The 27,857-nt window shown below is 42.4% G+C and overlaps 1 protein-coding gene across 4 annotated transcripts in view; it reads left to right on the forward strand.

Moving 5' to 3' along the window:
* The window catches only part of CFAP221 (cilia and flagella associated protein 221), a 121,875-nt gene that overhangs the window by 68,867 nt on the left and 25,151 nt on the right, over positions 1 to 27,857 (forward strand). For all 4 annotated transcript variants that reach the window (XM_061135237.1, XM_061135236.1, XM_061135238.1 and 1 more), the window contains exons 15-19: positions 8,262 to 8,367; positions 13,981 to 14,105; positions 16,241 to 16,321; positions 21,042 to 21,149; positions 21,244 to 21,378. In XM_061135237.1, the coding sequence (XP_060991220.1) occupies positions 8,262 to 8,367; positions 13,981 to 14,105; positions 16,241 to 16,321; positions 21,042 to 21,149; positions 21,244 to 21,378 (555 nt within the window). The remainder of the gene's footprint in view (positions 1 to 8,261; positions 8,368 to 13,980; positions 14,106 to 16,240; positions 16,322 to 21,041; positions 21,150 to 21,243; positions 21,379 to 27,857) is intronic.

Consider the following 27,857-nt stretch of genomic DNA (forward strand, 5'->3'; position numbering starts at 1 on the left):
GGATGCCCACTCTCACCACTACTATTCAACATAGTGTTGGAAGTTTTGGCCACAGCAATCAGAGCAGAAAAAGAAATAAAAGGAATCCAGATAGGAAAAGAAGAAGTGAAACTCTCACTGTTTGCAGATGACATGATCCTCTACATAGAAAACCCTAAAGACTCTACCAGAAAATTACTAGAGCTAATCAATGAATATAGTAAAGTTGCAGGATATAAAATTAACACACAGAAATCCCTTGCATTCCTATATACTAACAATGAAAAAACAGAAAGAGAAATTAAGGAAACAATACCATTCACCATTGCAACAAAAAGAATAAAATACTTAGGAGTATATCTACCTAAAGAAACAAAAGACCTATACATAGAAAACTATAAAACACTGATGAAAGAAATCAAAGAGGACACAAACAGATGGAGAAACATACCGTGTTCATGGATTGGAAGAATCAATATTGTCAAAATGGCTATTCTACCCAAAGCAGTCTATAGATTCAATGCAATCCCTATCAAGCTACCAATGGTATTTTTCACAGAACTAGACCAAAGAATTTCACAATTTGTATGGAAATACAAAAAACCTCAAATAGCCAAAGTAATCTTGAGAAAGAAGAATGGAACTGGAGGAATCAACCTGCCTGACTTCAGACTCTACTACAAAGCCACAGTCATCAAGACAGTATGGTACTGGCACAAAGACAGAAATATAGATCAATGGAACAGAATAGAAAGCCCAGAGATAAATCCACGAACCTATGGACACCTTATCTTTGACAAAGGAGGCAAGGATATACAATGGAAAAAAGACAACCTCTTTAACAAGTGGTGCTGGGAAAACTGGTCAACCACTTGTAAAAGAATGAAACTAGAACACTTTCTCAAACCATACACAAAAATAAACTCAAAATGGATTAAAGATCTAAATGTAAGACCAGAAACTATAAAACTCCTAGAGGAGAACATAGGCAAAACACTCTCCGACATAAATCACAGCAAGATCCTCTATGACCCACCTCCCAGAATATTGGAAATAAAAGCAAAACTAAACAAATGGGACCTAATGAAACTTAAAAGCTTTTGCACTACAAAGGAAACTATAAGTAAGGTGAAAAGACAGCCCTCAGATTGGGAGAAAATAATAGCAAATGAAGAAACAGACAAAGGATTAATCTCAAAAATATACAAGCAACTCCTGCAGCTCAACTCCAGAAAAATAAATGACCCAATCAAAAAATGGGCCAAAGAACTAAACAGACATTTCTCCAAAGAAGACATACAGATGGCTAACAAACACATGAAAAGATGCTCAACATCACTCATTATTAGAGAAATGCAAATCAAAACCGCAATGAGGTACCATTACACGCCAGTCAGGATGGCTGCTATCCAAAAGTCTACAAGCAATAAATGCTGGAGAGGGTGTGGAGAAAAGGGAACCCTCTTACACTGTTGGTGGGAATGCAAACTAGTTCAGCCACTATGGAAAACAGTGTGGAGATTTCTTAAAAAACTGGAAATAGAACTGCCATATGACCCAGCAATCCCACTTCTGGGCATACACACTGAGGAAACCAGATCTGAAAGAGACACATGCATCCCAATGTTCATCGCAGCACTGTTTATAATAGCCAGGACATGGAAGCAACCTAGATGCCCATCAGCAGATGAATGGATAAGGAAGCTGTGGTACATATACACCATGGAATATTACTCAGCCATTAAAAAGAATTCATTTGAACCAGTCCTAATGAGATGGATGAAGCTGGAGCCCCTTATACAGAGTGAAGTAAGCCAGAAAGATAAAGAACATTACAGCATACTGACACATGTATATGGAATTTAGAAAGATGGTAACGATAACCCTATACGCAAAACAGAAAAAGAGACACAGAAATACAGAACAGACTTTTAAACTCTCTGGGAGAAGGCGAGGGTGGGATGTTTCGAGAGGAATTGGGTGGAGAGGGAGGTGGGAGCGGGGACTGGGATGGGGAAGACGTGTAAATCCATGGCTGATTCATATCAAATAAAAAAAATAAAAATTAAAAAAAAAAAAAGAATCTGCCTGCAATGCAGGAGCCGCAGGAGATGCAGGTTCGATCCCTGGGTCAGGAAGATCCCTTGGGGAAGGAAATGGCAACCCACGCCAGTATTCTTGCCTGGGAAATCCAATGCACAGAAGAGCCTGGTGGGCTACAGTCCATAGGATCATAAAGAGTCGAACACGGCTGAAGTGACTTAGCACACAGAGTGGTGCAGTCGTCACCACTCTCCAGTTTTCAGTTCAGTTCAGATCAGTCGCTCAGTCGTGTCCGACTCTGCCACCCCATGGACTGCAGCACAGCAGGCCTCCCTGTCCATCACCAACTCCCGGAGTTTACTCAAACTCTGTCCATTGAGTTGGTGATGCCATCCAACCATCTCATCCTCTGCCATCCCCTTCTCCTCACACCTTCACTCTTTCCTAGCATCAGGGTCTTTTCTGAATCAGTTCTTCACATCAGGTGGCCAAAGTATTGCAGTTTCAGCTTCAGCATCAGTCCTTCCAATGAATAATCAGGATTGATTTCCTTTAGGATGGACTGGTTGGATCTCCTTGCTGTCCAAGGGACTCTCAAGGGTCTTCTCCAACACCACAGTTCAAAAGCATCAGTTCTTTGGTGCTCAGATTTCTTTATAATGCAACTCTCGCAGCCATATATGACTACTGGAAAAACCATAGCTTTGACTAGACGGAGCTTTGTTGGCAAATTAATGTCTCTGCTCTTTAATATGCTGTCTAGGTTGGTCATAACTTTCTTCCAGGGAGCAAGAGTCTTTTAATTTCATGGCTGCAGTCACCATCTGCAGTGATTTTGGAGCCCAAAAAAATAAAGTCTGTCACTGTTTCCATTGTTTCCCCATCTATTTGCCAGGAAGTGATGGGCTGGATGCCATGATCTTAGTTTTCTTTTTTTTTTTTTTTTTCTTTTTTTTTTTTATGATCTTAGTTTTCTGAATGTTGAGTTGTAAGCCAACTTTTTCACTGTCCTCTTTCACTTTCATCAAGAGGATCTTTAGTTCTTCTTTGCTTTCTGCCATAATGGTGGTGTCATCTGCATATCTGAATCTATTGATATTTCTCCCTACAATCTGGATTCCAGCTTGTGATTCATCCTGTCCAGCATTTCTCATGGTGTACTCTGCATATAAGTTAAATAACCTGGGTGACAGTATACAGCCTTGTTGTACTCCTTTCCCAATTTGAAACCAGTCTGTTGTTCCATGCCCAGTTCTAACTGCTGCCTCTTAACCTGCATACAGATTTCTCAGGAGGCAGGTAAGATGGTCTGGTGTTCCCATCTCTTAAGGAATTTTCTTTGTTGTGATCCACACAGTCAAAGGCTTTGGCATAGTCAATAAAACAGAAATAGGTGTTTTTCTGGAACTATCTTGTTTTTTTGATGATCCAGCAGATGTTGACAATTTGATCTCTGGTTCCTCTGCCTTTTCGAAAACCAGCTTGAACTTCTGGAAGTTCACAGTTCATGTACTGTTGCAGCCTGGCTTGGAGAATTTTGAGCATTACTTTGCTAGCGTGTGAGATGAGTGCAGTTGTGCGGTAGTTTGAGCATTCTTTGACATGGCCTTTCTTTGGGATTGGAATGAAAACGGACCATTTCCAGTCCTGTGGCCACTGCTGAGTTTTCCAAGTTTGCTGGCAGATTGAGTGCAGCACTTTCATAGCATCATCTTTTAGGATTTGAACTAGCTGAACTGGAATTCCATCGCCTCCACTAGTTTTGTTCCTAGTGATGCTTCCTAAGGCCCACTTGACTTCTCATTCCAGGTTGTCTGGCTCTAGGTGAGTAATCACACCATCTTGATTATCTGGGTCATAAAGATCTTTTCTTCTGTGTATTCTTGCCACCTCTTCTTATTATCTTCTGCTTCTGTTAGGTTCATACCGTTTCTTTCCTTTTTTGTGCCCATCTTTGCATGAAAAGTTCCCTTGGTATCTCTGATTTTCTTGAGATCTCCAGGCTTTTCCATCCTATTGTTTTCCTCTATTTCTTTGCATTGATCACTGAGGAAGACTTTCTTATCTCTCCTTGCTATTCTTTGGAACTCTGCATTCAAATGTGTATATCTTTCCTTTTCTCCTTTGCCTTTCTCTTCTCTTCTATTCACAGATATTTTTGTAAGGCCTCCTCAGACAACCATTTTGCCTTTTTGCATTTCTTTTTCTTGGGGATGGTCTTGATCACTGCTTCCTATACAATGTCACGAACCTCTGTCCATAGTTCTTCAGGCACTCTATCAGATCTAATCCCTTTAATCTATTTTCTCACTTCCACTGTAAAACCGTAAGGGATTTGATTTAGGTCTGATTTTAGGGCATTTTTACCACTGCCTAAAGAAACCCTGTTCCCCTCAGTAGTCACTCTCTAGCCCTCCAGTCACTGGCCACTTTCTGTCTATGTGGATTTTCATATTCTGGGCATTTCATATATATAAAATCATATAGTACACAGCCTTTTGTAACTAGCTTCTCTCACTTAACATCTTTTCAAGGTTCAGCCATGGTGCAGCAGGTTTCAGTACGTCATTCCTTTTTCAGGGTGAATTATGTTCAGTCATATGGAAATACCACGCTCTGTTTTTCTAGTTATTGGTTGAAACATTTCAGCTGTACCTGTTTTTGGCTATTGTGATGGGGATAAAGATGTCACAAACATTTATGTACAAGTTTGTGGGCATATCTTCAGTTCCTGGGGTGTGTCCATCTAGGAGCTGAATTACTGGGCCATATGGAACTCTAGAACCGTAGGGTGCTGGTTGGTTACTCCTAGAGAGCACCATGGGGTGTTCTGGTGGGATGTGGGCTCTGACATCCAGGCTGCAGCTCTGCTTTCAAGGTGTGTCCTCTCACCACCTGCCTTCTTCACCCTTGCACTGGTCTCCACCCAGCACATTTCCTGTGATCAGGAACAAATGAAGATCTGCTGGCCTCTAAGGTCAATAAAGGGTGTGAGTGACCCCTGGTCTGGCTACCTACTCCCCTCCCCAGCTGCCCCATCCTCTGTGTGGCCCTAGACCTCATCTGCTTCCTAAACATCAGCTCGTTACCTGCTCCTCCTCACTGTTCACTCAGAATGCCAGTCCATCTCACCTCCCCTGTTCACAGTTGGCATTCAGGCAGCTGAGCCTACCCCTCCTCCAGCAAACTGTCCTGTGAGTCTCAGCACTTAGCCATCTTGGGGGCCCCTCTTGCATCTTATGCTGCCTGTCGACCTCTGGGTGTGGCTGCCTGGGGAGCAGAATCCCCCTGCAGGAGGGAAGCAGTGGTTAAGACTTGGGCTCTGGCCTGGGCTGCTTGCCCTCCATTGCTGGTGCTACTTCTTTTTCTGCATGCATGCCTAGTTGCGTCCATCTTGTCCGATTCTTTTCAACCCTATGGACTATAGCCCGCCAAGCTCCTCTGTCCATGGGATTCTCCAGGCAAGAATACTGGAGTGGGTTGCCATGCCTTCCTCCACGGGATCTTTCTGACCCAGGGATTGAACCCATCTCTCTTACATCTCCTGCATTGACCGGCAGTTTCTTTACCACTAGCGCCACCTTTAGTCCAGTATAGTTTTTTTTTAATTTTTTATTTTGCAAACCTTACTTATTTGTTTATTACTAATTTTTGAAATGTATTTTTGGCTGGGCTGGGTCTTTGCTGCTTTGTGAGGGTTTTCCCTAGTTGCAGTGAGCAGGGGCTACTCTTTTTTGGAGTACACGAGCTTCTCACTGTCCTGGCTTCTTTTGTCGCAGAGCACAGGCCCTAGGCCTGGGACCCAGTAGTTGCAGTGTGTGGGCTCTCGAGTGTTCAGGCTTCAATAGCTGCGGCTTGTGGGCTCTATAGCACGGGCTCCGTAGTTGTGGTGCACGGGCTTACTTGCTCCCTGGCAGGTGGAGTCTTTCTGAACCAGGGATCAAACCCATGTCTCCCGCACTGACAGGTAGATCCTTACCTACTGCGCCACTGGGGAGTCTGAGGACAATTGATTTACAGTGTCGTGTTGATTTCTGTGTCCAGCAAAGTGATTCAGTTACACACACACATGTATTCTTTCTCACGTCCTTTTACATGTGGTTTTTCACAGATAATTCCCTGTACTATTCAGTAGGACCTTGTTGTTTATCCATTGTGTATGTAATAGTTTGCATCTGCTAATCCCAAACTCCCAGCCACCCGTCCCCCAAGCCCCTTGCCCTCGGCAACTGCCAGCCTGTTCTCTGTGTCTGAGCCTGTTTCTGTTTCATAGATATGTTCATTTGTGTCATGTTTCAGATTCTACATGTAAGTGGTGTCATACGGCATTTGCCTTTCCGTGTCTGACTTACTTCACTTAGTGTGAGAATCTCTAAGTCCATCTGTGTTGCTGCAAATGGCATTATTTTACTCCTTTTTATGGCTGAGTAATGTTCCATTGTATATATGTCCCACATCTTCTTCACCCATTCATCTTTCTAAGGACTCTTAGGTTGCTTCTGTTCAGCTCTTGCAAATGGTGCTGCTGTGAACACAGGGAGGCATGTGTCTTTTCAAATTAGAGTTTTCTCCAGATATCTGCCCAGGAGTGGGATTGCTGGATCGTATGGTACCTCTATTGATAGTTTTTTGAGGATTGCCATACTGTTCTCCACAGGGGCTGCACCAGCTTCCATTCGCATCTTGGTGCTATACTTCTCATGAGCTTTTCAGTCTTGGAAAAGCTCCATGAGCCCTGTCCTCTGAGGACACCAGTGAGAGCTGTCTCAGGGCCGTCAGGAGAGTTAAGTGAGTCGACACACAGAAGAGACTCCCACGGTTTACACTGTGGGTATCTTTCAGGCAGTGCTTGCAGCCTGGGCTGAAACGAGTCCTGGTGGATAGAGTAGAGCTCTCTGCATCAGTGACCTGCTCCCCGGCCTCCCAGGCCCTGTAACCCGTGTCCCTGCTAGGACTTTCTCTAGCAGGGCTCTGTGCCCGTGGAGGACAGACGTGGCCACAAGACGCTCCCTGCTAGCAGGACTCCCCCCACCACCCCCGGCCGCTGGCTCTGGACCAGCCCTCCTGGCTCAGTTGTGTGTCTGGCTTTGAGTGGCCTTTCTGTCTTTTCTGCACACTTCCCAGCAGGTCCTGTCACTTAGATATGCAAACCTGTCCCCAGCCTCACGGCTCTGCCATCTCCTCAGCTCAGCCACACCCCATCATCTCTCACCTGGACCACCTCAGTCCAGGCCTCCCTAAGCCGGGACAAGATTGGACCTCTCCCCAGGGAAACCCTCCAAAAGCCCCCATTGAAACTGGAATAAAATGCATTACTTTTATCACAATGAGAAGGCCACACTGGGTTTCTCTCTGTCCTTTAAGCTTGTCTCCTTTGTTTCCGAGTCAGGATCTTTGCACCTGCTACTTCCTCTGCTTAGAGCTTTCTTTCCAGGGCCACTGTCTCCTCATTGTTCAAGTCTCAGATCAAACTTAACCTTGGAGAGGCCATCCTTACATCCCTCACAAGAGGCCAGACACCCCCACCCCTGGCCCCTCAGTCATGCCCTCATGTGTTCACTCTTTCTTATTTTATTTATGGTACTTATCTTGTCTGTTGTCATCCTGTTATCCGTACAGACACACACACAGAACGTGAGCTCTGTGTAGGCAAGGCAGCCATTTCTCCGCACTATGTCTGCAGTTCCTTGAGCAGGACTCTCTGCAGAGTGGCTGTGTCATAAAATTCCATCCATGACAAAGTCTGTCCCCAGACGGAAAGGAGCATGATCTGTGACATGAGCAGGCCCCCGACTCGATGTGCAGGGAGCACAGGTCCCGCGGCAGCTGCTCTGGACGCAAAGCCTGGGAGCATCCAGCCAGCATTGCCCCAGCCCACCGCCCGGCTTCTCCAGAACCCCCCACCCAGCTTGTCCTCCAATTCTGATAATAACACAACAGCAGTGTCACTACTCAGATTCACCCTGGAACTTGTCACTCTTTCCACTCTGGAAATTTGAGAAAACTGAAGCTCGTAAACCAGGTGGGTCGAGGCCCAGTAACAGCCTGGTCTCTCTTTGTATCCAGGCGGGTCTGCACTGCCCAGACCTTGGCACCTGCAGCCTTGTCTAAGGCAGCGTGTGACCTCCTGGGAATTCCCAGGCGGGCTCAGCTCCTGGTTGCGGTTGTGGAAAGTGAACTGAATTGAATGCCAAAATGAGCACTGATTAATAATGTGAAATCACTATTTCTAATTCCAGGTTCTGGTCCATCGCCGCTTGCTTACTATGCTGAATGCCGTCCGTAACATACAGAAAGACGTCATCGTGAAAAGGCTCACTCAGGAGAGACAGTCCCTAGTACAAGGTAGAGCAGCTGCCAATAGCCGTGTTTCATCTGCATACGCCCTAGGCAAGGGGCTCCTCTGTGATGAAGCTAGCTTTCATAAATCACATATACTGGATTTTTTTTAATTATTGAAGTATAGTTGACTTACAATGCTGTGTTAATTCTGCTGTACGGCAAAGTGATTCTGTTATACATAAATATACATTTTTTAGAAAATTGTTTTCCATTGTGGTTTATCACAAGATAGTGAATATAGTTCCCTGTGCTATATACTAGGACTTGTTTATCCATTCTACACACAATAGTTTGCTTCTGCTAACTCCAAACTCCCGTTCCATCTCTCCCGACACCTGCACGGTCCCCTGCACCTTGACAACCACATGTCTTTTCTCTTTCTGCTTTGTAGATAAGTTCATGTGTCATATTTTAAATTCAACATATAAGTATATATATGGTATTTGTCTTTCTCTTTCTGACTTACTTAGTGATAATCTCCAAGTCCATTCATGTTGCTGCAGATGGCATTATTTCATTCTTTTTTGTGGTGGAGTAATATTCCATTATTTTATATATATATATATACCATATTTTCTTTATCCATTCATGTGTCAATGGACATTTAGGTTGCATCCATGTCTTAACTGTTGTAAATGGTGCTGCTATGAACATAGCACATTTTATTACATTTTAATTATTCTTTTTTCCTCCTATATTATTTTATCTCTGATACTGACATTTCTAATAAACTCTTTAAAAAAAATCATAAAATTTACCTGTGAGTTAAATGTGGACACCTGTAAAATAACTTTATATGTTTCTTTAATCTTTTTCTTTGCTGACAAGGACAAAGAATATTCATCAGAGATGCTTTCATTAAGAATTACAGTTTTAGGGGAACTTCTGATTCAAGATGGCAGAGTAGAATGACGTGCGCTCATCCTCTTTTGGGAGAACACCAAAATCACAACTAGCTGTTGAACAACCATTGAGAGGAGAACACTGGAACCCACCAGAAAAAGATAACCTGTGTCCAAAGACAAAGAAGAAGCTGCAGTGAGATGGTAGGAGGGGCACAATCATAATAAAATCAAATTCCATACCCACTGGGTGGGCAACCCACAGACTGGAGAAAAATAATACCAAAGAGGCTCTCTCTCTCTTATGAAGGTTCTGAACCCCATGTCAGGCTTCCAGCCTGGGGATCCTACAAAGGGACTGGGGATCCCCAGGGAATCTGACCTTGAAGGCCAGCGGGATTTGATTATAGGACTTTCACAGGACTTTGGGAAACAGACTCCGGTCTTGGAGCGGACAAACAAGATTTTGCACACACCAAGACCCAGAGGAGAGGAGCAGTGACCCCACAGGAGACTGAACCAAATCCACTTGTAGTGTTGGAGGGCCTCCTGTGGAGGTGTGGGGAGGCAGGGGCCCACCACAGGGCCGGGGCACTGGCAGCAGCAGTCTAGGAAGGCCCCCCGTGGCACAAACCCTCTTGGAGTTCACTGTTAACCCTACCACGTAGCTCAGCTGGTGAAGAATCCGCCTGCAATGCAGGAGACCTGGGTTCAATCCCTGGGCTGGGAAGATCCTCTGGAGAAGGAAATGGCTACCCACTCTAGTATTCTGGCCTGAAGAATTCCGTGGACCATGGGATCACAGACTGAGTGACTTTCACTTTCACTTTCAAAAAAAGAGCCTCTAGACCCTAGGGCTGGGTTGCCTCAGGCCAAACAACTAACAAGGAGGGATTGTTAGTTGGATTAAAGTTTTAAAGTTTTACTGAGCAAGGGCCTACCCACCAGAGCAACACCTGGCTTTTCCTGCCCTCTCCTTTCCATCAAGAAGCTTACAGAAGCCTCTTAGCCTCCTTCATCAAAGGACAGACAGAAGAATCAAGAAGAACCACAATCCCATAGCAACTGGAACAAAAATCACATTATAGAAAGTTAATCAAGATGAAAAAGCAGAGAGTTATGTCCCAGATGAAGGGACAAAATAGAACTCCAGAAAAACAACTAAATGGAGATAGCAACCTTTCAGAAAAAGAATTCAGAATAATGATAGTAAAGATGATCCAGGATTTGGGAAACAGAATGGAGAAGATGCAAGAAATGTTTACCAAAGACCTACAAGAACTAAAGAACAAACAGAGATGAACACTAGAAGGAATCAAAGGCAGAATAACTGAGACAGAAGAACAGATAAGTGACCTGGAGGACAGAATGGTGGAAATCACTGACACAGAGCAGAATAGAGAAAAAAGAATGAAAAGAAATGAAGACAATCTAAGAGACCTCTGGGGAAACATTAAATGCACCAGCATTCACATTACAGGGGAGAAGAGAGAAAGAAAGGACCCAAGGAAATACTTGAAGAGATAATAGCTGAAAAGTTCCCTAAGGTAGGAAAGGAAATAGTGGACCAAGTCCAGGAAGCACAGAGTTCCAGGCAGGATGAACACAAAGAGGAAAAAGATACATAGTAATCAGACTGACAAAAATTAAAGACAAAGACAAAACAGTAAAAGCAACAACAGAAAAAGGACAAATAACATACTTACTAGGGAACCCCCATCAGGTTATCAGCTGATTTCTCAACAGAGACTCTATGAGCCAGAAGGGAATGGCATGATATACTTAAAGTGATAAAAGGGAAGACTCTACAACCAAGAATGCTCTACCCAGCAAAACTTCCCTTCAGACTTGATGGAGAAGTCAAAAACTTTCCAGACAAGCAAAAGTTACAAGAATTCAGCAACACCAAACCAGCTTTACAACAAAAGCTAAAGGAAGTTCTCTAGGCATGAAACACAAGAGAAGGAAAAGACCTACAGAAAATAAACCCAAAACAATTAAGAAAATGGTAATAGGATCATTATCTGTTGAGGAATATCAGTAACCTCAGTTATGCAGATGACACCACCCTTATGGCAGAAAGCAAAGAGGAATTAAAGGGCCTCTTGATGAAGGTAAAAAACTGGCTTAAAACTCAACATTTAAAAAAACGAAGATCATGGCATCCAGTCCCATCAATTCATGGCGAATAGATGGGGAAACAACTAGAAACAGTGATGGACTTTCTTTTCGTGGGCTCCAAAATCACTGCAAATGGTGACTGCAGCCATGAAATTAAAGACGCTTTCTTCTTGGAAGAAAAGCAATGACAAACCTGCGGCTGCTGCTAAGTCGCTCAGCCGTGTCCGACTCTGTGCAGCCCCACAGACGGCAGCCCCCAGGCTCCCCTGTCCCTGGGATTCTCCAGGCAAGAACACTGGAGTGGGTTACCATTTCCTTCTCCAATGCATGAAAGTGAAAAGTGAAAGTGAAGTCGCTCAGTCGTGTCCAACTCTTAGCGACCCCATGGACTGCAGCCCACCAGGCTCCTCCGTCCATGGGATTTTCCAGGCAAGAGTACTGGAGTGGGGTGCCATTGCCTTCAAACCTAGACAGCATATTAAAAAGCAGAGACATTGCTTTGCCTACAATGGTCCGCATAGTCAAAGCTATGGTTTTTTCCATTAGTCATGTACAGACATGAGAGTTGGACCATAAAGAAGGCTGAGCACTGAAGAACTGATGCCTTCAAACTGTGGTGCTGGAGAAGACTCTGCAGAGTCCCTTGGACAACAAGGAGACCAAACCAGTCAATCCTGAAGGAAATCAACCCTGAATATTCGTTAGAAGGACTGATGCTAAAGCTGAAGCTCCAGCACTTTGGCCTCATGATGTGAAGAGCTAACTCATTGGAAAAGACCCTGATGCTGGGAAAGATTGAAAGCAGGAGGATACAGGAATGACAGAGGATGAGATGGGGTTGGATGGCATCTCCAAGTCTGGCATGTCCAAACTCAGTGGACATGAGTTTGAGTGAACTCTGGGAGATGGTGAAGGACAAGGAGCCTGGCAATCTCCAGTCTATGGGGTTGCAAGAAGTTGAACACAGCTGAGAGACTGAACAACAGCAATAGGATCATATGTATCCATAATTACCTTCAAAGTAAATAGATTAAATTCACCAACCAAAAGACATAGACTGGCTGAGCATATGAAAACATGTGCGTGTATGCACTTCTATTTACCACGTCACCCTGCTTGACCCCCCATACTTTGTGTAAGTATTTTATATTGTTAGGTTAATCACGTTCCCATTATGGCTTGCAATTGTTTATCTTTTATTTCTGATCTGGCTATTGATTGTGAAAACTGATAAACATCTGTTACCATTATGATTATGTAACTATTACTCATTTAATGCCATTGTATTATGATTAGTCAACAAAAAAATAAGAGTTGTATATCACCAAAGCTACCATAGAAAAACCAGTAGTCACTTTTTAAAATTGTCTTGGAATTTTTTGAAAAATACAAATGCCTATGTATTGCTTTTGTTCTCCAAAGCTCCAGATACATTTCTAATGAGCAGCCATGTTTAAAAACAACTGGCCTATATGATGAATTTTTATCTAGTTTGTTTCACTTTTTCTGTTTCATATTCAGCACTCCCATTTCATTTAGTTTATGTGTTCCAATTTCTCCATCACTTCTTTTTTTTTTTTTTGATGTTCTTTCTCAGCCTTTATCAAGAATAGTAGAAAAGCTTTTATATACATATATATAATAGTATGTATAATATATATTTTAGAAATCATGAATTTTTGCCTAACTTAAAAATTTATGACATTTTGATTCCAGTTGTTTGACGTAGTGTAAATAGAATGCTAGATTTCTAATTTTTAAAAAATAGATATGCAATATATGGAATTTTAAAAGATGGTAACAATAACCCTATATGCAGGACAGAAAAAGAGACACAGATGTATAGAACAGACTTTTGGACTCTGTGGGAGAAGGCAAGGGTGGGATGATCTGAGAGAATAGCATTGAAACATGTATATTATTAAATGTGAAACAGATCGCCAGTCCAGGTTGGATGCATGAGACAAGTGCTCAGGGCTGGTGCACTGGGAAGACCCAGAGGGATGGGATGGGATCGGGAGGGAGGTGGGAGAGGGGATCAGGATGGGGAACACATGTAAATCCATGGCTGATTCATGTCAATGTATGGCAAAAACCACAACAATATTGTAAAGAAATTAGCCTCCAACTAAAAAAAATAAATGAAAAAAAAAAAGATATGCAACAAGCAACAAAGGTTTACTATATAGCACAGGGAACTAGTCAATATCTTGTAATAACCTATAATGGAAAATAATCTCAAAGATAGTATGTGTGCATTTGTATAACTGAATCACCTTGCTATGCACCTGAAATGTAAGTCAATTATACTTCAATAAAATATACATATTAAGAAGTTCTATGTAAAATAGCCTCAGAATGCAAAGTAACCCATTAAATAAATGCCAACAGTAAAAAAAAAAAGAATTATGGTGTTTTGGAAGTAAAAATACAATTTTTTTTAAAATTGGAGGAGTTGAGGCAAAGAACAAATGAGAAACTAGGAACAAGACTATACACATACATACGTACGCATGTGCATGTTTTTTTTTTTAATGACCTGCAGCCAGGCCCCCAGTAACTGGTATGTAGCAAATACACAGCTAAAAAGATGGTAGTTTCACAAAAGCGCCTTGAGACTCTCCAGAAGTGCTGTTCTGTTTTTCACCCACAGACAAGAGATCCAAATACCAGCTGGGGCAAGTCAGCAAGGATGCCAGCCGGTTCTCTGTGTCTCCCCAGGAAGTTCTGCCCTTTGCCTTTCCGTCCTACAGCCCTCCCCAGGACTCCAACGAACTGGTGGGTGCATGGAGGCCGCAGGTGGGGCTGGGCACGGTCAGGGAGCGACAGGCCAGTGCCGAGGGGAGCCCCACCTGGTCTCTGTCCCTCTGCCTCCTCCCAGGAGGGAGAGGGAGACCTGTGCCCAGGTGGTTGTGATGAATGGGAAACCAGGAAGCACCTGCTGCCACCTCCCTGGCCCCGGAGACACCTGTGCAGAGCTGGCTGGCCCCGATCTGCCCAAACTGGAGACCACTGAGCCCCCCAGACTGCCGGGAAATGGGGTCTGAGGGCTGAATAGCAAACAGAGGACCAGGAGGACCTGGGAGGCAGGCCCAGCTCAGCCAAGCCCCCTGCTGTGTGGAAACTGCAGAGGTTGGGGGTGGGTGGCCCCAGCGTCTAACAGTCCAACCTCAGACTCACAGGTCCATCCCTCCTTCCCTCTTGGCAAGAAGTTTGACAGTTTATCAAGTGATGCATTGTAATTCAGGTGGTGGCTACACCACGTGGCAGGCGGGACTTTCTCAAGTTCTATCAAATTAATTAATCTTCAAATTTAATAGGTAGGTTTGTTCTCTTGCAGCTGAGAAGGAAACTGAGACACAGGGGCACAGAGCCTGTAATAAAATGCTGCCTGAGTTCCTCAAGTTCACAGATTTAGCAATAAAAAGTGTGTTTAAATCAATGGTGAAAGGGCACAAGCAAAACAGTTTTTTAGTTTCAAAGAATGAAGTTGCCATGCACATCCTGTAAAGTGGGTTAAGCATTGCAGGTCAACCTCATCAAGAGGTACAGGACTGACTTTAGAGATTCCATGTGTTTTGTGGATTAGGTAATTCAATGACTTTAAAGGTCAGAATATTTGGTTCCTGCACACGTGCATGCTAAGTCACTTCAGTCGTGTCTGACTCTCTGCGGCCCCGTGGACTGCAGCCCACCAGGCTTCTCAGTCCATGGGATTCTTCAGGGAAGAACACTGGAGTGGGTTGCCATGCCCTTCTCCAGGGGATCTTCCTGATCCAGGGATTGAACCCTCATCTCTTATGTCTCCTGCATTGGCAGATGGGTTCTTTATCACTAGTGCCACCTGGGAAGCCCTATTTAGTTTCTAGAAAATGATAAATCTGTGATTTTCAAGCAATAAGAATTATCTGACAGTCAATAATTAATGGGTGGAGAGGGTGTTGGGGATGAAAAGAGATTATCACTGTGCTGTGGAGCCTATTTTTTTTTTTAATAATTCAGTGCTTTATTTCATTTTGTACTTGAGTTAGTTCTACAGCAACTTCTCTGATGCTCAGGGTTAATGAAAAACAGAATGCTTGGCGTCCTTGTTCATAAAGATTTTTGTAATTCATTCCATACATGCGGTATTTCATCTATTCTAAGAACAGTTTTTTAAATACAGCATCTCTGAAATTGGGAAATGCCTTATAATTATTGGTGTCATATTTACACTGCATCATACCAGTTTAATGACAATGTCTTAGGTTAGGTAAGATGTAGTATTTACTGAGTACCTGTCACAGGCTGGACACTGCTCTGGGTTCTGTGGGTGATGCTGCACGTCCACCTGCAGGACATGTATTAGGTGGTGCTTTGGGGATCAGCATCCTTGGAAGGGAAGGGAATGGAATGGGCAGAGGAGAAATAAGGCTACAGTCCTTTGATGAAGTCCTTGCTGACGTCACAAGGGGCTCTGGGCCTGGGACAGGGCGAGGACCGCCTTTGTACCTTTGCTTCAGCCTGTCTTTGGAGGCAGCTGCCCCAATGAGCACATGTCCTCGAGTGAGATAGCGCCCTTCAGCCACAGCTGCCCCTGAGGGCTGACCCCTGAGGGTTGTTTCTGTCAATAGGATTCAGGACTCACTCCGTCAGGCCTGAAGGGGATTCTGGGCAGCAAGTGCAGCCTCCACAACAGGGGAAAACAAAAGACACACCCTGAGAGACAAGGGTGTGGGGGTGGGCAGTGGCCACATTGCCTCCATTCCCTGCATGTCAAGTGTCAGCTGTAGTCAGGTATCAGCCTTGGTTGCGGGAAGAGTTATTTAGAGGGAAGAGCTGCTCACTTAATGTTCAAAATGTAGAGAAACAGAGTATAGCTGCCTTTGCTCAATGTTGATCATGTGTCACCTTTTTGAATTTTCACATTTTAGGCTCCTGGTGGCCTTGGACCTGTCCCAATTAAATCTTCAGAAATTCAAGTCAAGCAGCCCCATTCCTTCTTCAGTCTGCAGGTCAGACCTGTCATATGGTTTCATTAATTGGGTTTCTTATGTCCTAAACAAAATGTTCTTAACTCTGAATTGCTCTAATTCATTAGTTTTGTTCTATTACAGATTGTAACCGATAACATACAGTGTTTATTTCCCTGCTGTTATCTTATGTGATGTGTGAGGTGTAACAGATTCTCTTTTCCTGATGTGGTTTGTGGAAACCAGAATCTTTACTCTGTGGATATACCATATAGTATGCAAACCTGAACTCCGTGAAGCTCTGAGCCATGCCGTGCTGGCCCACCCAAGACGGATGGGTCATAGTGGAGAGCTCTGACAAAACGTGGTCCACTGGAGGAGGAAATGGCCAACCACACCAGCATTCTTGCTGCAAGAACCCCATGAACAGCATGAAAAGGCACAACTATGTGACACCAGAAGGTCAGCCCCCCAGGCTGGAAGGATGTCTGATATGCTACTGGGGAAGGGTGGAGGGCAGTCACTAGTGGCTACAGAAAGGACGAAGTGACTGGGCCAAAGCAGAAACAATGCTCTGTTGTGGATGTGTCTGGTGGTGAAAGTAAAGTCCAAAGCTGTAAAGAACAACATTGCCTAGGAACCTGGAATGTTAGGTCCATGAATCAAAGTAAATTAATTGGACGTGGTCAAGCAGGAGGTGGCAAGAGTGAACATTGACATCTTAGGAATCAGTGAACTAAAATGGCCAGGAATGGGTGAATTTAACTCAGATGACCATTATATCTACTCCTGTGGGCAAGAATCCCTTAGAAGAAATGGAGTAACCCTCAGAGTCAACAAAAGAGTCCAAAATGTGGTACTTGGGTGTGATCTCAAAAATGACAGAATGATCTCAGTTCATTTCCAAGGCAAACCATTCAGTATCACAGTAATCCAAGTCTTTGCCCCAACCACTGATGCCAAACAAGCTGAAGTTGAATGGTTCTATGGAGACCTATAAGACCTTCTAGTTCAGTTCAATTCAGTTCAGTCACTCAGTCATGTCCGACTCTTTGCAACGCCATGAATCACAGCACGCCAGGCCTCCCTGTCCATCACCAACTCCCGGAGTTTACTCAAACTCTTATCCATCGAGTCGGTGATGCCATCCAGCCATCTCATCCTCTGTTGCCTGCTTCTCCTCCTGCCCCCAATCCCTCCCAGCATCAGGGTCTTTTCCAATGAGTAAACTCTTTGCATCAGGTGGCCAAAGTATTGGAGTTTCAGCTTCAGCATCAGTCCTTCCAGTGAACACCCAGGACTGATCTCCTTTAGGATGGACTGGTTGGATCTCCTTGCAGTCCAAAGGACTCTCAAGAGTCTTCTCCAACACCAGCGTTCAAAAGCATCAATTCTTCGGTGCTCAGCTTTCTTCACAGTCCAACTCTCACATCCATACATGACCACTGGAAAAAACATAGCCTTGACTAGACAGACCTTTATTGGCAAAGTGATGTCTCTGCTTTTTAATATGCTATCTAGGTTGGTCATAACTTTCCTTCCAAGGAGTAAGCGTCTTTTAATTTCATGGCTGCAATCACCATCTGCAGTGATTTTGGAGCCCAAAAAAATAAACTAGAACTAACACCAAAAACAGACGTCCCTTTCATCCTAGAGGGTAGGAATGCCAAAGTGGGAAGTCAAGAGATACCTGGAGTAACAGGCAAGTTTGGCCTTGGAGTACAAAATGAAGCAGGGCAAAAGCTAACAGAGCTTTGTCAAGAGAACACACTGGTCATTGCAAGCACCCTTTTCCAATAGCACAACAGATGACTCTACACAAGGACATCACCAGGTGGTCAATACTGAATTCAGAATGATTGTATTCTTTTCAGTGGAAGATGGGGCAGCTTTATACAGTCAGCGGAAAAAGACCTGGAGCTGACTGTGGCTCAGATCATAAACTCCTTATTGCAAAATTCACAGGCTTAAGTTGAAGAAAGCAGGGGAAACCACTAGACCACTAGTTATACCAGTATAACTTAAATCCCTTATGATTACACAGTGGAAGTAATGAATAGATTTAAATTGATTAGAGGTGGTAGACAGAATGCCTAAAGAACTATGGACAGAGGTTGATAACATTGTACTGGAGGCAGTGACCAAAGCCATCCCAAAGAAAAAGAAATGCAGGAAGGCAAAATGGTTGTCTGAGGAGGCTTTACAAATAGCTGAGAAAAGACAAGTGAAAAAGCGAGGGAGAAAAGGAAAGATATACCCAACTGAATGCAGAGTTCCAGAGAATAGCAAGGAGAGATAAGAAAGCCTTCCTAAGTGAACAATGCAAAGAAACAGGAAAGCTATAGCATGGGAAAGACTAGAGATCTCTTCAGGAAAATTGGAGATATCAAGGAAAGAGTTCAAGCAAAGATGGACACAATAAAGGTCAGAAATGGCAAGGAATTAACAGAAGCAGAAGATATTAAGAAGAGGTGGCAAGAATATACAGAAGAACTGTACAAAAAACGTCTTAATGACCTGGATAATCACAAGGGTATGGTTACTCACCTAGAGCTAGACATCCTGGAGTTTGAAGTCAAATGGGCCTTAGGAAGCATTACTACAAACAAAGCTAACTGAGGTGATGGAATTCCAGCTGAGCTATTTCAAATCCTTAAAAATGATGCTGTTAAAGTGCTGTACTCAATATGCCAGCAAATTTGGAAAACTCAGCAGTGTCCACAGCACTGGAAAAGGTGAGTTTTCATTCCAATCCCAAAAAGGGCAATGTCAAAGAATGTTCAAACTACTGTACAATTGTGCTCATTTTGCATGCTAGTAAGGTTATGCTCAAAATCCTTCAGGCTCAGCTTCAGCAGTACGTGAACTGAGAACTTCCAGATGTTACAGGCTGGGTTTAGAAAAGGCAGAGGAGCCAGAGATCAAATTGTCAACATTCACTGGATCCTAAAGAAAGCAAGGAAATTCCAAAAAAAGTATCTACCTCCATTTCATCGACCACACTATAGTCTTTGACTGTGTGAATCATGACAAACCATGGAAAGCTCTTAAAGAGCTTACCTGTCTCCTGAGAAATTGCATGTGGGTCAAAATGCAACAGTTAGAATCCTGTATGGAGCACCTAATTGAGAAAGGAGTTTGACAGGGCTGTCTGCTGTCACCCTGTTTGTTTAAGCTATTTTCTGAGCACATCATGAGAAGTGCCGGGCTGGATGAGTTACAAGCTGGAATCAAGATAGGCGGGAGAAACATCAACAACCTTAGATATGTGGATGATACCACTCTAATGGCAGAAAGTGAAGAGGAACTAAAGAGCCTCTTGATGAAGGTGAAAGAGGAGAGTGGAAAAAGCTGGCTTAAAACTCAGCATTCAAAAAACGAAGATCACGGCATCTGGTGCCATCACTTAATGGCAGATAGATTGGGGGGAAATGGAGACAGTGACGAACTTTATTTTCTTGGCCTCTAAAATCACTGCAGGCGGTGACTGCAGCCATGAAATTAAAAGATTCTTGCTCCTCGAAAGAAAAGCTGTGACAAACCTAGACAGTGTGTTAAAAATCAGAGACGTCATTTTGCCGACAAAGGTGCATATAGTCAAAGCTATTACTTTTCCAGTAATCATGTACGGAAGTGAGAGTTGGACCATAAAGAAGACTGAGCACCAAAAAATTGATGCCTTTCAACTATGTTGCTAGAGAAGACTCTAGAGAGTCCCTTGGACAGCAAGGAGGTCAAACCAGTCAATCCTGAAGGTAATCAACCCTAAATGTTCATTGGAAGGACTGATGCTGAAGCTGAAGCTCCAATTCTTTGGCCACCTGATGGGAAGACCTGACTCATTGGAAAAGACCCTGATGCTGGGAAATATTGAAGGCAGGAGGAGAAGAGGATGACTGAGGATGAAATGGTTAAATAGAATCATCAACTCAATGGCCATGAATTTGAGTAAATACCGGGAGCTAGTGAAGGATAGGGATGCCTGGTGTGCTGCAGTCCATGGGGTCGCAAAGAGTCAGACACGACTTAGCAACTGAACGACCACCACCACATGCATACCTGAAGCTGCTTAAAATGCATATGTTAGAAATTTGAAGAAAAGGCATAAGTGGACAAAAGTCAGTTTTCGTTGAGTTGTATGACCACTTTTGTTTTTGAAAATATGCATATTTATTTTTCTCTTTTTTTAATTTAAGTATAATTGATTTACAATATCTTGTTGGTTTCAGGTGTACTGCACAGTTATTCAGTTACACACATGTATATACTTATATTCTTTTTAAGACTCTTCCCTTATGGTAGTGGTGGTTCAGTAGATAAGTCGTCTGACTCTTGTGATCCCATGGACTATAGCTCACCAGGCTCCTCTGTCCATGGGAACTCCCAGGCAAAAACACTGACACGGGTTGCCGTTTCCTTCTCCAGGGGATCTTCCTGATCCAGGTGTCGAACCCAGGTCTCCTGCATTACAGGCAGATTCTTTACTGACAGAGCCAGCAAGGAAGCCCATTTTCTCTTAGAGGTTCTTAGAAAACATTGAGTGTCGTTCCATCGGCTGTACCATAGGTCCTTGTAACATATGCATGTTTTAAATTTACAAACCAGTGTTCAGTGTATCTATAGGTAACTATGAACCCTCCTGTGTGTTGGGACCCAGAACAGGGCCAGGACTGTATTGACAGGGCTGGTCCAAACTGCCCAGGGCCCCAGGACTGGGAAATGCCTCTCAAGGGCCATGAGCTCCTGTCTTCCCCTCCCGCAGGTTCCTCAGCTCTACAAGATCAAGGGGTACCATCCGGTGTCTGTGCAGGGGTCTGCAGCCAGCTACAGGCCTCAGAAGCTCGCGCGGGCCCTGAGGCAAGGAGCTGAGGTAACGCGTCCCACCTTTGGGAGAGGAACCGCCCCCGCCGTTTCCTCGCTGCCCAGGCCCCGAGACTAACATGCTGCCCTTGGTCCTGGCCCAGGACGAAGCTACCACAGTCATCACCCTGCCCAAGCAGGATTCCTCACCCCAGCCGCCCGGTGAGACCGCCGTCCTGAGCATAAAACTCCCCGAGGCCTTGGCGCAAGCTCCAGATTACGACCCGCTTTATATTTTTGTAAGTGCCATCAGCAGAAGTCATGGTTCCCTGTCTCTTTGTTTTAGCAGTTACTTCATAAGAAAACAAAAACAAATAGAAAACAAGCTTGCTTATGGTTACCAAAGGGGAAAGGGGGCAGAGTAAACTGGGAGTGTGAGATTAGCAAGTACTCCTAACTGCACATAAAACGATCACTTTGCTGAACACCCAAAACTAACACAATACTGTAAATCAACTATACTTCATTTAAAAAAAAAAAAAAAAGTTTGAAAAAAAGAAGACAGAAGCACCAATTGGGAATATTTTTCTCTCTTTGGAATTTCAGGGGTTAAACAACATCTCACTTTTGAAATCGCTGGCCAGACTTTATTGCTTGGAGCATATCAATGTTTCTTTTAACAACTCCAGCATTTATTTTTTAAGACAATAGCTTTATGGCCGTTTCCAATTATCTGTAATATGCACATATGTATTTTTGTGTTTATTTTAAGCATAGTTTCCATATAATATTATATAAATTTATGTACAGGTGTACAGTACAGTGATTCAGAAGTTTTAAAGGTAACATATATGTATATATTTTTTAAAAAGAAAACACAACAGGAAAAAGTAAAGTCACCCCAAACTCCTTCCCGAAGCTCAAGTTGATCCCTTATCCCATCTTTGGGCACCATGTCCCTGCCACACTGATCCCTGACTCCCTTTTCTTTTAATGCTTTATTGGTCCAAAGTACACATTTTATTTTATTTTTTTTATTTTAATTGGAGGCTAATTACTTTACAATATTGTGATGGTTTTTGCCATACATTCACATGAATCAGCCATGGGTGTACATGTGTTCCCCATCCTGAACCCCCCTCCCACCTCCTTCCCCATCCCTTCCCTCAGGGTCATCCCAGTGCACCAGCCCTGAGCACCCTGTCTCATGCATCAAACCTGGACCAGCAATCTATTTCACACATGATAATATACATGTTTCAATGCTCTTCTCTCAAATCATCCCACCCTCACCTTCTCCCACAGAGTCCAAAAGTCTGTTCTGTACATCTGTGTCTCTTTCATTGTCTCACATATAGGGTCAATGTTACCATCTTTCTAAAGTCCATATATATGCATTAGTATACTGTATTGGTCTTTTTCTTTCTGACTTACTTCACTCTGTATAATAGGCTCCAGTTTCATCCATCTCATTAGGACTGGTTCAAATGTATTCTTTTTAATAGCTGAGTAATATTCCATGGTGTATATGTACCACAGCTTTCTTATCCATTCATCTGCTGATAGGCATCTACGTTGCTTCCATGTCCTGGCTATTGTAAACAGTGCTGTGATGAACATTGGGGTACACGTGTCTCTTTCAGATCTGGTTTCCTCGGTGTGTATGCCCAGCCGTGGGATTGCTGGGTCATATGGCAGTTCTATTTCCAGTTTTTTAAGGAATCTCCACACTATTCTCCATAGTGGCTGTACTAGTTTGCATTCCCACCAACAGTGTAAGAGGGTTCCCTTTTCTCCACACCCTCTCCAGCATTTATTGTTTGTAGACTTTTTGATAGCAGCCATTCTGACCAGCGTGAGATGGTACCTCACGCTGGTTTTGATTTGCATTTCTCTGATAATGAGTGATGTTGAGCATCTTTTCATGTGTTTGTTAGCCATCTGTATGTCTTCTATGGAGAAATGTCTGTTTAGTTCATTGGCCCATTTTTTGATTGGGTCATTTATTTTTCTGGAATTGAGCTGCAGGAGCTGCTTGTATATTTTTGAGGTTAATTCTTTGTCAGTTGCTTCATTTGCTATTATTTTCTCCCATTCTGAAGGCTGTCTTTTCACCTTGCTTAGAGTCTCCTTCATTGTGCAAAAGCTTTTAAGTTTGATTAGGTCCCATTTGTTTATTTTCACTTTTATTTCCATTACTCTGGGAGGTGGGTCATAGAGAATCCTGCTGTGATTTATGTCGGAGAGTGTTTTGCCTATGTTTTCTTCTAGGAGTTTTATAGTTTCTGGTCTTACCTTTAGATCTTTAATCCTTTTTGAGTTTATTTTTGTGTATGGTGTTTTGTGTATGGTTCTAGTTTCATTCTTTTACAAGTGGTTGACCAGTTTTCCCAGCACCACTTGTTAAAGAGGTTGTCTTTTTTCCATTGTATATCCTTGCCTCCTTTGTCAAAGATAAGGTGTCCATAGGTGCATGGATTTATCTTTGGGCTTTCAATTTTGTTCCACTGATCTATATTTCTGTCTTTGTGCCAGTACCATACTGTCTTGATGACTGTAGCTTTGTAGTATAGCCTGAGGTCAGGCAGGTTGATTCCTCCAGTTCCATTCTTCTTTCTCAAGATTGCTTTGGCTATTTAAGGTTTTTTGTATTTCCATACAAATTGTGAAATTCTTTGGTCTAGTTCTCTGAAAAATACCGTTGGTAGCTTTATAGGGATTGCGTTGAATCTATAGACTGCTTTGGTTAGTATACTCATTTTCACTATATTGATTCTTCCACTCCATGAACATGGTATATTTTTCCATCTATTTGTGTCAATTTGATTTCTTTCATCAGTGTTTTATAGTTTTCTATATATAGGTCTTTTGTTTCTTTAGGTAGATTTATTCCAAAGTATTTTATTCTTTTCATTGTAATGGTGAATGGAATTGTTTCCTTAATTTCTCTTTCTGTTTTCTCATTGCTAGTGTATAGGAATGCAAGGGATCTCTGTGTGTTAATTTTATATCCTGCAACTTTACATTGATTAGCTCTAGTAATTTTCTGGTGGAGTCTTTAGGGTTTTCTATGTAGAGGATCATGTCATCTGCAAACAGTGAGAGTTTTACTTCTTGCCCAATCTGGATTCCTTTCATTTCTTTTTCTTCTCTGATTGCTGTGGCTAAAATTTCCAAAACTATGTTGAATAGTAGTGGTGAGAGTGGGCATCCTTGTCTTGTTGCTGACTTTAGGGGAAATGCTTTCAATTTTTCACCACTGAGGATAAGGTTTGCTGTGGGTTTATCATATATGGCTTTTACTATGTTGAGGTATGTTCCTTCTATGCCTGCTTTCTGCAGGGTTTTTATCATAAATCGATATTGAATTTTGTCAAAGGCTTTCTCTGCATCTATTGAGATAATCATATAGTTTTTATCTTTCAATTTGTTAATGTGGTGTATCACATTGATTGATTGGTGAATATTGAAGAATCCTTGCATCCCTGGGATAAAACCCACTTGGTCATGATGTATGATCTTTTTAATATGTTGTTGGATTCTGTTTACTAGAATTTTGTTAAGGATTTTTGCATCTATGTTCATCAGTGATATTGGCCTGTAGTTTTCTTTTTTTGTAGCATCTTTGTCTGGCTTTAGTATTAGGATGATGGTGGCCTCACAGAATTGAGATTGGAAGTTTACCTTCCTCTGCAATTTTCTGGAAGAGTTTGAGTAGGATAGGTGTTAGTTCTTTAAATTTTTGGTAAAATTCAGCTATGAAGCCATCTGGTCCTGTTGGAAGATTTCTGATTACAGTTTTGATTTCTGTGCTTTTGATGGGTCTGTTAAGATTTTCTATGTCTTCCTGGTTCAGTTTTGGAAAGTTATACTTTTCTAAGAATTTGTCCATTTCTTCCAAGTTGTCCATTTTATTGGCATATAGTTGCTGATAGTAGTCTCTTATGATCCTTTATATTTCTGTGTTGTCTGTTGTGATTTCTCCCTTTTCATTTCAGATTTTGTTGATTTGATTCTTCTCCCTTTTTTCCTTGATGAGTCTGGCTAATGGTTTGTCTATTTTATTTATCTTCTCAAAGAACCAGCTTTTAACTTTGGTGATTTTGGCTATGGTCTCCTTTGTTTCTTTTGCATTTATTTCTGCCCTAATTTTTATTATTTCTTTCCTTCTACTAACCCTGGGGTGCTTCATTTCTTCTTTTTCTAGTTGCTTTAGATGTAGTTATGTTATTTATTTGAGTTTTCTCCTGTTTCTTGAGGTAGGCTTGTATTGCTCTGAACCTTCCCCTTAGCATTGCTTTTACTGAATCCCATAGGTTTTGGGTTGTTGTGTTTTCATTTTCATTCGTTTCTATGCATATTTTTATTTCTTTTTTTATTTCTTCTGTGATTTATTGGTTATTCAGAAGTGTGTTGTTTAGCCTCCGTATGTTTGTATTTTTAATAGTTTTTTTCCTGTAGTTGACATCTAATCTTACTGCATTGTGATCAGAAAAGATGCTTGAGATGATTTCAATTTTTTTGAACTTACCAAGGCTAGATTTATGGCCCAGGATGTGATCTGTCCTGGAGAAGGTTCCTTGTGCACTTGAGAAAAAGGTGAAATTCATTGTTTTAGGGTGAAATGTCCTATAGATACCAATTAGGTCTAACTGGACCATTGTCTCATTTAAAGTTTGTGTTTCCTTGCTAATTTTCTGTTTAGTTGATCTATCCATAGGTGTGAGTGGGGTATTAAAGTCTCCCACTATTATTGTGTTACTGTTAATTTCCCCTTTCATACTTGTTAGCATTTGCCTTACATATTGCAGTGCTCCTATGTTGGGTGTATATATATTTCTAATTGTTATATCTTCTTCCTGGATTGATCCTTTGATCATTATTTAGTGTCCTTCTTTGTCTCTTTTCACAGCCTTTATTTCAAAGTCTCTTTTATCTGATAGGAGTATTGTTACTCCTGCTTTCTTTTGGTCTCCTTTTGCATGAAATATCCTTTTCCAGCCCTTCACTTTCAGTCTGTTTTTGTCCCTTGTTTTGAGGTGGGTCTCTTGTAGACAGCATATGTAGGGGCCTTGTTTTTGTATCCATTCAGCTGGTCTTTGTCTTTTGGTTGGGGCATTCAACCCATTTACATTTAAGGTAATTGTTGATAAATATGATCCTGTTGCCATTTACTTTGTTGTTTTGGGTTCAAGTTTATAAACCTTTTCTGTGTTTCCTGTCTAGAGAAGATCCTTTAGCATTTGTTGAAGAGCGGGTTTGGTGGTACTGAATTCTCTGAGCTTTTGCTTGTCTGTAAAACTTTTGATTTCTCCTTCATATTTGAGTGAGATCCTTTCTGGGTACAGTAATCTGGGTTGTAGGTTTTTCTCTTCCATTACTTTAATTATGTCCTGCCATTCCCTTCTGGCTTGAAGAGTTTCTATTGAAAGATCAGCTGTTATCCTGATGGGGATCCCCTTGTGAGTTATTTGTTGTTTTTCCCTTGCGGCTTTTAATATTTGTTCTTTGTGTTTGATCTTCGTTAATTTCATTAGTATATGTCTTGTGGTGTTTTGCCTTGGGTTTATCCTGTTTGGGACTCTCTGGGTTTCTTGGACTTGGGTGGCTATTTCCTTCCCCATTTTAGGGAAGTTTTCAACTATTATCTCCTCAAGTATTTTCTCATGGCCTTTTTTTTTTGTCTTCTTCTTCTGGGACTCCTATGATTCGAACGCTGGGGCATTTAACATTGTCCCAGATGTCTCTAAGGTTGTCCTCACTTATTTTAATTCTTTTTTCCTCTCTGCTTCATTTATTTACACCATTCTACCTTCAGCCTTACTTATCCTATCTTCTGCCTCAGTTATTCTACTGTTGGTTCCCTCCAGAGTGCTATTGATCTGTTATTGCATTATTATTGATTGACTCTTTTTTATTTCTTCTAGGTCCTTGTCAAACCTTTCTTGCATCTTCTCAGTCCTTGTCTCCAGACTATTTATCTGTAACTCCATTTTGTTTTCAAGATTTTGGATCATTTTTACTATCATTATTCTGAATTCTTTTTCAGGTAGACTCCCTACATCCTCCTTTTTGGTTTGGTTTGGTTTGCTTTTATCATGTTCCTTTACCTGCTGAATATTTCTCTGCCTTTTCATCTTGTGTAGGTTGCTGTGTTTGGGGTGGTCTTTCTGTATGCTGGAAGTCTGTGGTTCCTCCTTGTGGAAGTTCCTCCCTGTGGGTGGGATTGGACAAGTGGCTTGTCAAGGTTTCCTGGTTAGGGAAGCTTGCGTCAGTGTTCTGGTGGGTGAGCTGGATCTCTTCTCTCTGGAGTGCAATGAAGTGTCCAGTAGTGAGTTTTGAGGTGTCTGTGGGTTTGGTGTGACTTTTGGCCGCCTGTATTTTTGTGCTCAGGGCTACGTTCCTGTGTTGTTGAAGGATTAGCATGGTGTGTTTTGCTCTGAAACTCGTTGGCTCTCGGGTCGAGCTTGGTTTCAGTGTAGGTATGGAGGCTTTTGGATGAGCTTTTGTTGATTAATGTTCCCTGGAGCCTGACTCCCTTTTTAATACCAAATTAAGTCCAAGCTCCTGACAATGTGAGGCTGAGCCAGTTGTCCCCACTCCACTGCATGTGTCCTGGCCAGCCTGTGTGTTCCCCCATCACCTGCCCTCAGGGGCGTCCCCCTTCCTCCTTATACTTGTAGATACGTAAACAGTTGGAAACGACTGAAGTGACTGAGGTGGCATGCAAACCCTAAGTATAACAAGCAAAGCATTATGGTGGAGTGTTGGGAGTGAT

The sequence above is a fragment of the Dama dama genome, chromosome 33, assembly GCF_033118175.1.
Source record: "Dama dama isolate Ldn47 chromosome 33, ASM3311817v1, whole genome shotgun sequence".
Lineage (NCBI taxonomy): Eukaryota > Metazoa > Chordata > Mammalia > Artiodactyla > Cervidae > Dama > Dama dama.